Source organism: Coloeus monedula (assembly GCF_965178545.1).
Source record: "Coloeus monedula genome assembly, chromosome: 5".
Lineage (NCBI taxonomy): Eukaryota > Metazoa > Chordata > Aves > Passeriformes > Corvidae > Coloeus > Coloeus monedula.
Genome location: NC_138785.1, coordinates 65,959,566 through 65,976,434, shown reverse-complemented (window position 1 = coordinate 65,976,434; position 16,869 = coordinate 65,959,566). Strand labels below are relative to the sequence as shown.

The window sequence follows — 16,869 nt, the reverse complement described above, 5'->3', positions numbered from 1 at the left end:
TTACTAGCTTTAGAAATTTTTCCCCTTTGCTTGTCTCTGCCTTCTTGTGTAAAATAGAGATACACTACCTTCAGCACCCACCATATGTTAAAGAAAGATTTGTGATCCTCTGAAGGACAGCAGGCTGAGCACTGAGTGTTAAGTTGCTAATGGAAAAATTGGGCAGATGAGAAAATTTGGGAAAAATTATACTTGCTGGTGCCCTGGGTGAGATTGCAATGTCTTTTAAAGAGACACCTTTTGCTGGCAGTGGTAAGATGTGCAGATAAGAATGTCTGTCATATTCTTTAGGCTTAAAGTGAGCAGCTTTCAGCACGCAGGAATGAGGTTGTTGAAGGCTTGTGGGCCAATTCAGGTTATTTATGATGGACTGTATAGCATGGGGAAGGCATTTGTTGGTGCAGTCCGAAAGGCTAGAGTTTGACAACTAAACCAAACCCACCTCGCTAGTCTCAAGATACCCCTGGCAGAGCCTGGGTGACTTTCCTCCTGGGCTGGTACGAAATGTGTCCTCATTCCCCTCCCCACATGGTGCCTTGTCCTGCCAAACTCTCTCTCCCCAGATGCGAAGTTCAGCTCTGGGTCGGTGATCTGCTGTGAGGAGGCCTGCACTGACTTTAAAGCTCATGGAGGATCTTCTGTTCCTAGGACAGCAGGTACTGAAGCTTTTCTTCCACACCATAAAACTCTGATCAAAGTGTGGGTTTGTGCGTTGAGCCTGTGCTTTCCTTCTGCTCCTCTGAAAAGCTGGGAAGGGAATGGAGCCAAGTGCTTCAGGGCTGCAACTTCTGAGTGTGTAGAAGGTGCTGCATTGTCTTCTCTTCAGCCAGAGGAGGTCAAGTTGGTCACTGTTTCAGTCCCCTGTAGGGAGTCACTTCACAGGTTGGTACCTTCTGGGCAGAGGAGCCCCCGATGTGACACCTGCTCTCTGTGGTGATCGCTGACCTGTGTTTTCACAGGGTTTAAGTGGTCGGTGCTTTGTCCTTGAACCATTTGATTCCTTCTGCTGCACTGGCTCTGAGGGTGCTCTGTGGATGGACCATTTCAGAGCTTTTAGCCAGTAGGCTGAAGGGGTATATTTTAAAATGTGTTGACTTTTAATATTTTTTTTCATGGTTTTAAGAGTTCAGCAACTTTCTGTGCCTCATGGGGGACATGCCTTCTTGCAGCTCCATATTGGACTTAACCATTTCCCCAACCTTTTACCTGCAGAATTCCCTAATGAGAATACTGGTTTAAAGACAGGCAAAGTAATTTCTGGTTTTTGGTGATTCTTATGTAACACTACAGAGCACTGGAAAAAAATTGTGGCATCCAAGCATGGTTTTTGATTTTTAGAATCAAAATTTTGGTTTTGCCTGAGATGGTGCTGTCTGTAAGGACATGCAATGCATTTCTGAATTTTTGGAGGGAAAATACAATGCTCTTCCACTTTCTGAGGTTTAATGTGCATGTAGAGATTTCCCTGGGCTCTACAGTGAGGCTATGGCCCAGTCTTGCTTCAGCTGTTCTTTCTTCTCCTCTTCCAAGACTTATGTTGGAATAGTTACTTTTAGAAAGTAACCAGGTAAAATAATGTGCATGTGTATATATATGAAAATATAAAAATGGTGTGTATTTATATGTGTGTGTGTATAAATAAATAGCAATACAGATGTTGGCTCTCTGTCAAGTGTAAATGAGAACCTTATTCACAAGATTTGCTTACAGTTTTACTGTGGTTTCATACTGAATTGAGCAATTGGGAATGAAAGAGAGTTGATTTTTTTTTTTTACCATTTCTGAGTGTACTGCAATCATATTATGTTGATAATCTGAACCAAAGCTGATCTTGCTTTCCCATATTGTAGCACATTGAAAGTATTGAGAGCCATCTAAATTATCTTAAAAGTGAGAGTGATTCCAGAAACTTTGACTGATAACTCACACTGCCTGTAGTATTTTAAATGCTTAGATGGGAACTTGTATGTGATGCCTGCCTTAAGGAGCTCTCATTTGTAAAATAAAAACAACACAGGGAGGCAGAGTAGAATATAGCACAATAATGTTTCTAAAACATTTACCGAAATGAGATTTATAAGAGACTCTCAAAATAATCCTGATAGTTGTGGTTACCAATATTCAGGGTTCTCTTCTGCTTTTACAGTAGAAGGGGCTTGAAAATGTGCATTTCTTTCAAGCCAAACACTGGTAAGTGTAAGTTGGATCCTGTTTTTGGGACCATGAATTTTATTACTAAGTGAAGCATCTGGTTCTGCCATTCCAGTGGGTGTTTTCTGTTGCTTCAAAACAAGAAAAGCTTTTTGGACCTTTCTTTCAGCTTTCATCTCCAGTTAAATGACTCCTTTAACCCTGCAAGGCACTGCAGAAAAAGTACATTAATTTTTTCATCTGGGGGTCTGCCATGCCCCAGTGATTATGGCTTTTACCCCGAGGCTGGAGGAAGCCTGGATGTCAATTGCTGTTATCTGATAGCTGTGTACAATACCCAGAGAGGCGCTGGGCGGATCAGAGGTCAGGGATGAAGCCACAGATCAGTCGATGAAAGAATTTGGCTGTTGTGGAAGCAGGTTAAAGCAGGGATCAACACAAGTTACAGTGGCTGGTAACTGGTGGCTCCTTGTGGTATTCTCCAGATTTCAGGAGGCAGAGAAGATCAGAGAATTCCATGGGAATATTTAGTGTGACATCAAGCAGCTCTTGTCAGACTTGCTCCTTTGCTTTCAGGAAGGCAGGATGGTATTTTGGAAAACACTTATCACCATTTTGCTCGGCTGGTTTTTACAGCCAGAAGGAATGGAAAAAGGTTTGTCTTGTCTCATTTACAGAGCATGTCTGAAGTCCTTGTTTCTCACATGTGTGTTGGGTTGTCCAGTCACTCCAGCTTGTGTGTTCAGTGGTCTTGCCAGATCAGCACTTCACTGAAGTTCTCCTTAATGGATTGGCAAAAAGTGATAAACACTCCAGAAGAGGCCTCAAGGAATGATTAGTTTAATCTTCAATTAGCTCCTGCTGAGACATGATGAGAAATCATTTGACAGAGTAGGCATGAGTTTTAATATAATCTGTCCAGTTATCATGAAGCACAGTGTGCAGAGAGGAAAGAGGGTGCAAATGGAGAAAACTATGACATGAGCATTGAATGTTTTAAGACTGCTGCCTGTGATGCATTTTTGGTTTGCTTGAGTGGCTTCAGCCACTGGGATATTATGACAGGGCATTAAAGTCAGCATGGGGAATATTTTCATCTGTATGGCTGGTGACAAGAGGCAGTTGTAATTTTTCTGCCCTTGCTTGGCATGGTTTGTGAATCAGGCTGTTGAGCTCTTTTAAAACCACAGCAGAACAGGAGCTAAAGCCAGTCCAAGTAGTTTTTAGAATAAGGGGAGTGAGGTCGAGGGAGAAGAGGGCTGACTTTTAAGTCCTTTGGAGTTGGCCAATTGCCTCTAATAGCAGTTGCACAAGAGTGCCTCCCCTGGGAAACACACCGTGTCCTTCTGTTTGCACAGAAAATGGAAAATACTGGCCACTAAAAGAGAATGAGACACTGTGCTGTGAACTGGTTTGGCTTTCTGTAAACTGTTTAGTCTTCCTTCTCTGCAGTCAGATGGTGGTGCCTTGTTTCTTTGTTTAGGTCCCTTGTCCTACAGTCATTAAAGCTGTATTTTATAACTAAAGAATCCCAACCTTTTGAGCAATTGAAGATTTGCTAAGAACACGGGGATCCTTCTGGCTATGTAGAAATCTATCAACTGAATGTTCAGGGATGAAACAAATAAGAATTCCCTGGTGCCATTCACATCTGCCACGGACTCCCTTGAGACAGCTTGTCGGTACTTGCATCTTCATGCTGCACGTCTCCTGCATCTGTGTGGTTTTAGGTTCCATACACTTCAGGTCTGCACCTCCCCCTCAAACATCTTGGTTAGGTTTCTTATTTAAGCTGCATCTGCCTGGTCCTCTGTGCAGTTGGGCTAGAAATAGGTTCAGCTCTCCAGTACTGAAAATCTGGTCCATAGCTCTTCTGTTTTGTTACTCTTCAGGATGATCTTTGCTGACCTACTGGAGGCAGCTTTTCTGCCAAAAAGAAGTCATTTGAGTGCTTCTAATCTGCCACAGGTGAACCGAGGCCAGTTAATCCATAATTTAAATTAATCTTGTTGATTGCACTTGCATGATTGACTCAGCTGAGAAATGGATGGTGGCAGGTACTCTGTCACTCCATTTGGTGTAGTCTTAGCTTTGCTTGCATCCAAATCTTCATCAGGGGAAGTCCAGATTGGACATTAGAAAGGGATTCTTCACTGAGAGGGTGCTCAGTCACTGAACAGGCTCCTGGGGAAGTGGTCATGGCACTAGACCTGGCTGAGTTCAAGGAGTGTCTGGACAATGCTCTTGGTTATACGGTTCTGTTTTTGGTAGTCCTGTGAGTAGCAGAGAGTTGAAGAACCTGATGGGTCCTTTCCCACTTGAGGTATTCTGTGATTCTATGAATAACCACATTGCAGTGGGTATTTATAGCCAAGCAAATGATGCTGTTTTCCCCTCACAGACCTACACTTGGGGCACATCCTCTGGGCTACAACACTGAATGCCACCTTGAATGAAAAGCACCAGGCAGGATTTGAAAGCCACTGGTGGTACTGGACAGCTGGCCTTGGACCTGGAGAAGTTTGTATCCAAATGTGGTTTGTGGCTGTGTATTAGTTCAAGGGAAGTTATGAAAGAAAGGAGGTAGACAGGCTTCCTGAGGCTGGCCAGAATGCTCCTGTGCCAGCTCGGAAATGTGTCCTTGGTCTGTGGGCTCATGGGTTTGCTGGCAGCACTGCACTGCAGCCAAGAGAGGAAGCGAGGACACGCTCCTGGGTTTAGTTTTGACCAGAACAATGGAAGATAATGGCTGGATCAAAGTAGCATGCTAAGGCTGGAGTATAAACTGAACCCTGGTGGGTGGAGAGTGTTTGGAGCAGAGTAGTGTGTGATAAACAGCAGAGAGCCACTGGGAGGGGAAAACAGCTGGAAGAAACTGAGGAATTTATGATGAACAGCAATTTATGATGAAAGCAGTGAGGGGAGATGTTGGGTCCTGAGGCAGAAGGCTGGCTGGAGGGGCACACTTGGACGTGAGAGGGGTAGATGACCCCTCCTGGCTGTCCCTGGGATGACGAGGGAACAAGACTGTGTATCCTTTAACCAAGAGGGATCACAGGACCCCAAATACTGCAACCCACTGTGTTAAAAGGGGCAATGTTACACATGCACATTGCAATGAACCTTTCTATGCTGAGATGGGTCATCCTCCTGCCTGTCACAAAACTTCAGAGCTGATGCTTAAGTTCCCAATCCTGTCTTTGTCTTGGAGATGCTACCCAGTGTTGTGGTACCTGAAGAATTTGTGTGGATCATCTGCACAAATGTAGAAGTCATCCTTTTGGGGGAAGGATTTACAAACACAGACCACACAGGGCTTCACGGGCCCTATCAGTAGCTCTCAGGGGAACTTTAACTCCCCTGAAACACTTTGAGCATGGCATTGGGAATAAAGTGTAGTTCAGTCCCCTGGAAGATGTATATGCTTCCAGTGTAAGGACATGGATACTGTGGGAGGGGTGATGCTGCTGTCAGCCCATTCCAGAAATGGCATCTGCCTCTTTTGTGGTCTCAAATTCCATTACCAACCACTTAAGTAGATAAGCTCATTTGCTATCACAGCATGAGGGTGCTGGTGAATTTGGTTTTACTTACCTTTTTGGCAGCTCTCAGATGAGGCAGGCTTTTAAGAATACTTTTAAGAGTACTGTCTGAACTTTATAGGTTGCAACACTTCTCTTGAATTTCCATTCCTGAGGCTGCCTCGCAGTAATACCCAAAACACCATTTACATTTTAGTATTTAAATCTTTTATGAACTGATATGAAAATCTCCAGTGCCCTAAATATTTTATCTGAAATATTTTTTTTTAAATCTTTAAATTTTCCTCTGAGGGGCAAAAGAGCTGAGTGAACCCTTGTGAGGGGAAAGGGCTGCAGCTGGGGGTAGGCTGGGGTCCCCAAGCAGAAGTGCAAGATAGAGAAGCTCCTGTCTTTCTCCACTTGGCAAACATCTTTGGATTTTAATGCTTTTTATTTTGAGAACCTGTGTGTGATTGAACTGCAGAACAGCAGGAGCTAATCCCAGCACTGTCCCCCACGGAGATGAGCCGGTGTGAAGGGTTTCCCGGGAGTTGCTGGGCGCACCTGGAGCGCGGCTGAGGGCAGGGATGACTGGGGCTGGTCCGGCCTTCCCACGTCTATTGCCAGCCTTGGCAGGGACCCAGGGAGAGACAGTGTGGGGATGCAAACAGCTGGGAGGTGGATGCAGCCGGCTGCCAAGCCAGTAGCAGGCTCTGAGCAGCGAGGCCGGGCTTCTGGCAGCGAATTGCCAGCAACTTGCGCTGCAGTTCCTCTGAGGTTGCTGGAAAAGGGCCCACACCGCTCTTCTTTCTGGAAGAACAGCGAGCTTGAAGCCACTTATTCAACGCAGCTCTAATGCTTGCTACCACAGCGCTGCACAAACCTGCTCAGCTGGAGCCCTGCGCCAGCGCCGCGCTCCCTGCGCTTGGCTCCCTCTCTGCTCGAGCCTGGGGGATGGCTCCTCGCTGAGGATCGATGAATCAATAACCTCCTCCTGGCATTTACTTGAATACCACTGCTGCTCTCGCTGCAGTTAGCAAGGGGTGACACCAGCAGCATTAATTCTTGCTGGGGCACAAACGATGCTGTGTGCAGCAGCAGCAGCAGCCGATCAAAGCAGCTGCCGTCATCTATTTTTTGGTGACATGGCTTTTCCTTCCTGCCCTGCTGAGTCACGGGAATGTCACTCAGCACAAGGCACAGGGCAGACTTGTGCACACCAGGGATTATTTTTCTTCTTTTGTGATACATCTCAAATCCAAACTGGATTAACTCATGGTTTATGTCTAAAGCGAAGTGTTTAGAACAGGTTCTCAGAGGAATTTGCTTCTGGAAGAGCAATATTTGCATAGCATCGTAGCAGCAGTTTTTAATGAATTAGACACTTTTCAGCATGTAACTTGCTCAAATGTGCTAAAAACCAAACAAGAGCAGGAGGACTTACTGACTAACCCCAGTAAGTAAGCAGGGCCAAAATAATTTCTTTCAAGTGGAATTTGGGAAACCATTCACTGGGAACGGAGTGATTTTCATTGTAATATGATTTGTTGCTTGCCTGCCAGAAAAGGAGTATGTCTGATACTACGTACTGCAGAGTTGTTCCATATGCTAAGGACTTGCAAATTATTTCTTAAGAGTAAGGAAATCTAGGAAATTCTCTATTTGTTATAAATTGAACTGTGAGTATGACGCACGCAGAACTGAAGTGCTTTGTTTTCAATATGATATAACTAAATTTTTAATAGTATGGCCAGTCTCTTCCTGTATGCTTGAAAATTTAGGAACATGTGTGACTCAAAGTCCATCTAGTTTGGCATCCTGCCTGCATAATATTGTAAGTGCCAGACGTTTGGGCAGTGATTATTTGTACCTTCTGGACATAAGGGATTTTTTTTCCCTCTCCAATATGCTAAACTAGGGTCTGTAGCATGAATGTCTGTGTTTCTGCTAAACTTAAAAAAATCCAGTAATTAAAAAAAACCCCTCAGTATTTTAATTTTAATCTAATTACTATCAACATACCAGCCTGTACCTGGTTTCTCCAAACAGTCAATTCTCTGGGTTCCCTGCAGTTCATGAGCTCCTTCTTCTAAAGCCCCACGTAATTCCAGTTCTCCCCCTTGCCTGCTAATGCTTCCTGATCTGACCACAAAAACTGCTGAAGCCTCATTTCCCAGCTTGTCTGCATTCACCTCGCTGTCTCTCGCCATCCTCTCTCCAACTGAATGTCGGTGCAAAGCTGGCTTCCATGGTTACTACTAAAATAGGCAAAGGAGATATTTTTGGTCAGAATCTGCCAGTTCAGCAAGATCAAAATGCTTTTGGGAAATGTTCTGAATACAGTGAAATTTAAGCGGGATGTTTCTTGCAAAATGAAATAAAAAACCTCTCCAGCTTTCTCCAGCTCACCTGCACCTTCCCAGAATACAGTCCTCCTGGGCTGCCCAGTGCCCTGCTCCACCATCAGGGAGACCTTTCACTCAGACAGCCCTGTAGCACAGCTTTTGTATGGAAACCTTTGTTTTTCTTGGTTTTGTTCTAAGTGTTGTCATATCAAAATCTTCTCTGCCCCACGTCAGCCAGGATGGCTTCCCTTCAGCCAGCCTCCACCACAGCACCCATTTCTGTTGTCAGACTTCTGTGCAGGTGATATTATTTTAGGTGTACATAAAAGCTATCCAACCATGCAATGTCCTTTGCTCAGTGATGTGTTGCTGTCACTTGTCCCTTCTGGTCTCTCCTGTGTTTCCCTTGTGGCATGTCCCAGTTAAGTTGCAGGCCCTCTGAGGAAAGGGACTGCCCTTTTTTTATGTATCTCAAGACACCTACTGTTTTTCCTCAGCCTGAATAATTTTTTTTTGTTGTTGTTCTGTATTTGTAATAGACCCTCCTGCAGTTTGGATAGCTTTGGGCTTCCTTTGCAAATGCTGCTGTGTTGTTAAAATTCCCTCACAGGCAGTAGGAAGGCACGAGCTGTGTCCGTGTGCAGCTCTACAACACTGACCTGATGGCTCTGTGTTCACAGCCTTATGGTTTTCTCTCGCTTCTGAGCCTTTACAAACCCCCATGACTCCACCACCCAAGGAGACTGGCAGACTGAACAGTGCATGAACCTTAGTGGAGTTCCTAAGTCAGGCACCACTGCCTGCAAGGTGCTTCCCTACTTCTGGGTGAGCTCCTTGTTCCCAGCACTCTCCTGAGCACAGCAGATTCACTGTTGGTTTAATGGAGGAGAAAAAAGGCAGCTTCTCCTCCTGATCACCTGTCCCAGCCTGTCTTCTCTGGCCAAGCTTTTCAGCAGTAGTGGAAGAATATTTCCTCTCTCATAGAGTGTTTCACAGAGTATTTCTTCTCTCATAGAGGATTCTGAGTTGGAAGGGATCCACAAGGATGCACCCTAGGACATGGATGTGCCTCCTGGCTCCAGGGCACTGCTGACTCATATGCAACTTGCTGTTGACCAGGACTCCCAGGTCCTTTTCCACAGTTGCTGCTCTCCAGTGTCTCAGGGACAGTGTCTCTCCAGTGTACTGGGGAACTGCATTGCATTTAACCATCTTTGCAAATTGCAGTAGGCAGCTATCAGAGATACTAAACCCATAATTTTCAGTAAGGCTTTAGAAAGTGGGCCTTTTAGCTCAGTGGATGGCAAAATGTGGGGCAGGAGACAGCCTTGCAACACACGCAGACTTTCTGAACTTACAACATATTATCCCACTGTCATGCAAACTCCAAATGTGTTGTTTTTAGACAAACTCGTACATAGTATTGTACCTTTTAAAGCACAGTTATCAAGGTGTGTCTGCACTGAAATTCCCAGAGAATGAACACATGCTCTGCAGTCACGATCCAGTTTCAAGATTTGTTATTACCCCCATGTGTTAAGCTCCTGGTGGGCCAGACCAGAGGATTGCAAGACCAGCCTGTTCTTTGGATGATCTCACTTTTAACAGCTTGCCCCAAACAGAAAGTGTGAAAGCAGCTTTTTTTGTTGGTGGGGTTTTGTGTGTTTTTTTAGTTTTATGTAATCAAGACATTATAAAATAGTTTACTGAGGTACCCACGTGTTGTCGAGTTGGACCTGTGTCTTTGAGGGGTGATGCTCCTTCAGCAGGAAACTTCTCCTCTCGGTCTCATTGCTCCAAATTTGTGCCTAAAAGGGTGTTTTCTCCAGTTGGTATCAAGACTCTCCTGAACCAAAGTTAATGTTCTTCCATTTTGAAAAATCCCAATAGGCAACGACCTGTGTGTCAGCATCTCTGTAGACAGCTCCCATGTAGATTTCAGACACAGAAATACATTTAGGGGAAGTTGCAGAAATTTCTTGTGTCCTAGTGGAATAAACTCTGCTTTGCCCAGAAGTTTCTGCCTGACTTCTACCACACTCCCCAGCAGCAGGATCGGACATGCTCCTCTGTAATCACGATGTAGTGGCTCACAGTTTGTGGGCTGGGCTCTGGTGCTTGAGTGACTGAAGCCGTTTTTCCCTGCAGGCACAGGGGAAAACACCATTCCCTAAAACTTGGCTAAAGGGACTTTTATTTGGCATGCATTAGCCCACTCTTGCAAAGCTGAAGGCTGTATACACAGTCAGTTAGCACAGATCACCTGAGGTAGAGTCAACAGATATGTAAGGATTAATGGAGTTGTCTGAACTCTGTGATAGCAGCATTTATAGGGAAACTTCATTAGATCACATCTGCAAATTATAAACCCTTCTACCCTGTTTGAGGTTTGTTATCTTTAGAGATCACCATGAAAGGTGGAACAGCTGTGAGAGCTATTATTCAAGCTGATATATAATGACTGCAAAAAAGGTAGGGTGTTTAGACAGATGATACGAAGAACAGATTTGCAAGAGGATCATTAAATTCATGTTCCTCTGAGCTGGTGTGCAGTGAGAGGAAAGGCATGAGTGAGATACTCAAGCACAGTGAGGTATTCTCAAGCATTGCCCATCAGAGGAGGGACTGGGGCGAGCAGGAGAGTGGAGGAGAACAACTTTCTCCTACAGAGGGAAGTCATGTACAAAGGTGTACTCAGTAGCTCTGTTATGTATATCAGTGTTTTCCAAAACCTTATTTTATATCCTTATATCCTTATTTTATTGATGAGAACAGCTGCAGCTTCAGTTGCTTTTGGGTTGCTCAGTGCCAGGTTGGTCCTCAGTCTGGAGGAGGCTGTGTGCTGGAGGACTCTGCCATCAGGAGTTGGAGGGGAGTGCAGGAGGGGTATCAGTGCCTTCAGTCTGGCAGAGCTGCAGCTTGTTATGTCAGCAGTTATTCTGGGTTTGGTGACCAGCCAGTCTTCGAGTTAGATGACAAATCTTGACTGGTATCTAACTTGAGAGGGGCAAGAAGCAGCTGAATGCTAACAGAGCTTCTCCTCCCAGTGCCCTGCCTGGGCAGGGACTGCTATTGCTGCCACAGAGCTGCTCTTCCCCTAAAAGGTTTGCTGGTCCTGTCTTAGCTGTTTGTCCCAACTCAGGGACTCAGTGACTCCTAGGGACTGGACAAATCCGCAGAACATCAGCAGAGAGAGGCACAGCCTGGAGAGGTGTATTTTCCCTACCCTGGCTCTGTTAAAACTGCAGGAATTATTTGGGGATAAGAAAACTTCTCTTGCTTTCAGATCCACGTAGGAAAACAGTCACTTTATCAACCACTTGGCACACCTGCTTTGGCGAGGCAGAGGAGGCATGTGGCGTCTCCATAATTATTATCAATGACTTTTTCAGAGGAGGGGGTAGAACCTGAGTCCTTGAAACTTAGATTCCCTTCAGGTGCTGAGAGGAGGGGAATAAGGGAGGTATTATTAGAAAGCATTTCTTTTATTTAACAGATGTTAAATAGCACTATACCACTATATCAATCTGTCAAGTACACTAATAGGAAACAGCATATAGAAAAGTTGAGATCTGAATTTCACAGAGAAACAACCGCCCCTCTTCTGCAGGATCCCAGGGTCTGGGGGCCAGCATGGAGCACAAAGAGCAGCCGCACATGTGCCAAGCATATGTGGATGGAGAGGGGAAGGAAAAGTTGTGGACTATGACAGAAAAAACTTGGTGCAGCTGGAAAGGTTTTCACCCACCCTGTCCTGGTTGTTGTACTTGAAACTGGATTAAAAATATCCTTAAAGCAGAGACCACACATATCTTTGGGTTTTGACAAGCTGTGTGTACCATGCTATGGGTTTCATAGTGGTGTTAATCGGCATTTTCACAATGTAGGTGGTTTAAAGTCTGGAGGAGAAAAATAAACTTTTAATGGATGATTAAAGGTTGAAAAGCAAGCCTGGCTTTGCAGTAGTGTGTGTTCGTTCCAAGTCAGACCAAGAGCGATGGTATTTTCCTCTTGGACTCTGCGTTGCTTCCTTAAACTTGTCCTGGTGATCCCCAGTCACTGGCTGCGACCACAGGCAGCCGAGGTTGGTATGGTTTTATTAACAGAGCTGCCTGAAGCCCAAGGTTAAGTGATGGGAATTTCAAAACAAAACAATAAATTAATAAAATGAATGTGTCATCAGCTGATCCTCTTCTGACCACCATCTGTCCCCTGATCATGTGACGTCTCCCAGCTGGCCACCCAAGAGACAAACCATGCAAGATCATCATCACAACATATGCTGCTATTTACACATTTTTAAAGGTAATAGTTGCTAGGCTGTCATATTAGTAGTTAAAAGCAGTTATTTGGAAGCTAGGGGATTTTTTCTTTATTTCTCTCCTTTTTTTTTTTTCCCTTAGGAAGGCAGTGACTCAGCAGGTATATTTCTGATAGAGACATGTTCAGGGTTGGATCAGTGGAAATTCCTATGTAGAGTATATGTAATTCTACCCCCTACCCCCCCACCTTGTTCTATGGTATGCTGTTGTGCCTTTTGTAATATGCAGTAGAATAAATAAAATAGAAAGAAGACAATGGTACCACAAATGTCACTAGCATACCTTTTAGGAACATTGTGTGCTCTCTTTGCCATCTCCAGGATGCAAACCAAGCCGTGCGTTTTTAAACTATTGTTAAGATCAAGGATGTGGTTATGAGAAGACTTACAATTTATAGGATACTTAAGCATTAAGGATTGAGGCACAGAACATTTCCTGGGGATTAACGACTGACTGGGTGAGCCTCAGGCCATTAACCCTTGCCTGCCATTAATCTTCAGGAAATGCCCTGCAGTGAGGTCGTTATTGCTGTTATATGCTGAAACAGAAAAATAACAATGAGAAAGGTCCGTGGATTATTTATTTATATTTTACATAACACAATTCTATTGGGACTGTAGGGAATGAACATCTTTCTCTTTAGCTGGTCGTACTGCTGGAATTAATGCAGTTCCTGCATCTCACTCTTTTGTGGAAGATTATTGTCAGATTGCAGGAGTGTAAGTGGGGCAGGATTTGGCCCACTGCTTGTATTGCAGTGTTTAATACAATGAATAAGCCCTGCTTCTCTGATATAACTGCTGGCACAATTTAGCCCTATATAAAAACCAGCTCAAAATGCTTGTTTTACAGCAAAGCAATTTATTCACAGTTCTAAGCATCTTGCAGCCTTTTTTTAACTCATTGAATAATCCTTTTAGGTTGCCCATAAAGCAGGTGAAATGCTTCTGCTGCAGTCCTAAGGCAGAACACAGGCTGCATAAATAGCATCTAAATTACTAGGAATACAAAATACACATACAGTAATACATACCTACAAAGGCAAATTCATACTGACAGGACTGCAGTGTGTGCTTATCAGCAGCAAAACATCTCGGGGAAAAAAAAAGTGGCTTTATATTGAAATTTTGTATATATTTCTCTTTATATAAACACTTAAATACTATTTTTTGCATATTCTAAAGCCCAGATGCAGGTTCCTTTTTAATGAGCCTGCCTGCTTAAACATTTATTAGCTTAGAGATGTATAGTTTTCATAAAGCTGGCTGATTCTTTTTGCAGAATATCTTTGCAAAAAAAAGCTTTTTTTTTGTGTACATGGCCTCAGTCCTTGCAACCTCCTAGAGAGTCTATCAAGGCACAACTTAAAAGCTCGTTCAGGCGACCATGACCCCCTGCTAGCAGATTGTCTGCCTAAAAGGTAAGGGAAAGCTAAAAAAGAAGTAGAAACTTAAAAGTAGCTTCTCAAAGGCTGCATAGATCTTTTTTTTTGTTAAACCTAAAGTGTTTAAAAGCTTTAATATTGATGGCCTGTCAACTTTGTCCTGATTCTTTGGCTTTCAGTTAAAAGGTTTTTGTTGTTGTAGCTTATGCAGTTGCTCTGTTGCTATGGAAACGTGACATCAAAATGACGTTTCTCTGTTTAAAAGCTTTTAACTAAATTCCTGCCTGTCAGATGTAGGCCCCATTTTGTGCACTCAAGCTTCAAGCTGTTGCAAAAAGGTTTCATATGTTCTGTTGTCATTCAAATTCTTTATCCACATATGCATGTCTTGCACTACAAAAAACCTAAACTAAAAACTCAATCTATATTAAGTGTCCTCTTTTAAAACCCTTTTAGGTCAGTCAGCAATGGCTGCAGCAGAAATTCCCAGTTACATTGTCTCTTCTCAGACTGAGAAACACAGGAGGGCCAGAAACTGGACTGATGCAGAAATGAGAGGTTTAATGCTGGTTTGGGAAGAATTTTTTGATGAGCTGAAACAAACTAAAAGGAATGCCAAAGTTTATGAGAAAATGGCTAACAAACTCTTTGAAATGACTGGAGAAATTCGCCACGGAGAGGAAATAAAGATAAAAATTACAAATATGACATTCCAGTACAGGTAAGCTTCAGTTAATTCTTTTTATTTTAAAAGATTTTAGCAGGGATGGCGCAGTGATTTTTGCCTTTCAGAAAGAAGTCTCCTAGAGGAAATCTGTCGATAAAAGATTAAAGATTGTTCATATCGCTTTTAAAATTCTCTCTTGCCAGTGCTGTTACGTCATTGTTAATTTCCCCCCCCCATTTCATGTCAAACTCTGGGACAACTTTGTTTCTTTAAAATTAGCTGGCGTTGTTATGATGCAGAGGGATGGAAATGTATTTAATGGGGAAAAGAGATTTATTTTTTTTTGCTCTTTGCTGAGGGGACTGATTGTGTTAGCTTGGCAGCCAGTTCCTTGCAATGAAACTCCTGCAGTTTCAAGTGGCCACTGAGGATCGGAATTGCAAGGCAAAGTTAAAAAAAAAAACCAAACTAGAACAGAATAATGTTTGGGGGGGCTGATGCTCCTAGATTTTGGTCTCATGAGTTGAAGGGTTACACTTCACGGGGCCAAGAATAATTGAATGTCTTATTACTGAGTGACACACATTGCTATAATTATAAGCAGCATCAGTGAAAGAACTATTATATCTGCAGAGAGAATCAATGTGCACCGTCAATACTGCTCCAAAGGAGTCGGGGGGAGGGCGGAGGTGTCTACAAGGGGATGATAAAGAACAGGCAAGCAGTCAGGAGGGGAAGTTGGCTTCAGAAAATGTGAGGCATTTGTGCATTTGTTGTTTGCAGGGAGAAAAATAATTAGAACTTAACAGAAATATTCCCATATCTTTTTTTTTTTTTCTTAATTCTTATCTCTGCGAAGCACAAACTGCCTCATACTGGAAATCCTGAGTGGTGATTTGAGCTATGTGCTTGTAATGCAAGAAAATCAAATATGTGATTCTTTTATTTAATCTCTCCTCAAAGCTCATATTAATAATAAAAAAGGTTATTACAGCAGGCAACCATGTTAAAACTGCTCGCTTTTCTGTAAGGCACCCTTACTGTATTTAATGCAGAGACTACTCATCAAATAGAAAACTAGGGAAAATCCTGTAAACCCCTTAACTTTGAATGTCCTTCTACATTTCTATGATCCACAAGCATAATGTTTAACATCATTTGCCATAATATTAAACCTGATGTTTCGTAGCAAATGCTAACATCTCCAAAATGTTTTACCAACCCTGCTGTAATCCCTACAGTTTTCTTCACCCAGACTGTAGATGAGGAAGCTGGAAGTAAGATAAATTTTTTTCCAGCATCACCGAGCAATTCACACTCAGATGCAGATTTAGAAGTCGGGAGTTGCTGGCTACCAGGCTTTTGCTTAGTCTGCTAAATCTGCAGTCTTCCCTGCTGGGAATTGCATCTCGCGGCACTGAGATTTTACAGGTGTCTGTAGCAGCAACACTGCACGATAGTTAAGTGCCGTAATTGCCAAGTGGAATAGGTTATTTCTGTCAGCCTTTGTTCTAAATTTACAGTGTTGTCATCAATCAGAGAGTCTCTTTTTTTTTTTTTTTCTAAATAATGTTTTTACTTTAAAGTTGCATTGGGGGAAGGGAAGAAATAAAATCACTCGCATACATGCACTGTGTGTGTGTGAGAAAGTGTACTTTAAAGAAATATCCTTCTATTTCTGTGAACTTCTAAGATTGCTTCTGTTGCATGTTGTCACTCTGCTTTTCTATTTTGCAGTGTATTGCAGCTCCCTGCTTATTGATTGAGATGCTAATTTAGGAGAGTTAAAAACTGCCTTGTGCTGTCAGAGAGCTGTTTCATTTTGTGCTCTGGCTTATGAAATGCATCTTCTTATTGTTTGTTAACACGCCTGTGTGCTTTGCTGTCAAGGTGAGCTGGTATGGAGAACAGGGACAAGCAGAAGCTATTACTTTAATTTCTAGTTTTTTGGGTACTTTTTGGTGGTGTGTGAGAATAAGGAAGGTTGTGGTGAAACTGTAAATGATGTGAGTGGCCACTGACTGCTGGCTTTGCTGTGAGGCAGCCGAGTTTTTAATCCATGTTCAGGTGCTTGCAGGACACTTGAAGAAGATGCTTTACATCACTGTATTTCTGGGCACCATCTGTGGCACAAACTGGAAAAGAAGATCCTGAGAGTAGGAAAACACTCTATTTTGAGATAATAATGATTTGTAATGATTTTGTTGGGTTAGTAAGTGTGACATGGGAGAACATGGCACCAGTAGCAGGAGGGGGGGGGGGGTGTTCTGCACCTGAGTGCTTATTTCTTCCCCCATTTCAGGATCCTTTACTTCTTTAGGCAACTCCTAACAGTGCTGCAGAGGTGGAGTGGCCTCTACTCTTCCTTTAACAGTCAGAAATAAGCTGCATTAAAATATTTAATCAGATGATATTATTTAGTTCTGTGCCACAGTTTCATAAAGGAACATAAAACCTTTGTCCTACAAGTTACTACGCA

The 16,869-nt window shown here is 43.2% G+C and overlaps 1 protein-coding gene across 1 annotated transcript in view; it reads left to right on the top strand.

The window, feature by feature from the left end:
- Nucleotides 1-559: 559 nt before the first annotated feature.
- Nucleotides 560-16,869, top strand: part of MSANTD1 (Myb/SANT DNA binding domain containing 1) — a gene marked incomplete at its 3' end in the record, with an annotated part of 33,140 nt that continues 16,830 nt past the window's right edge. Inside the window, exons 1-2 of the mRNA XM_082281443.1 lie at nt 560-656; nt 14,180-14,444. Coding sequence (XP_082137569.1) covers nt 14,191-14,444 — 254 coding nt within the window. The 5' untranslated portion in view covers nt 560-656; nt 14,180-14,190. The remainder of the gene's footprint in view (nt 657-14,179; nt 14,445-16,869) is intronic.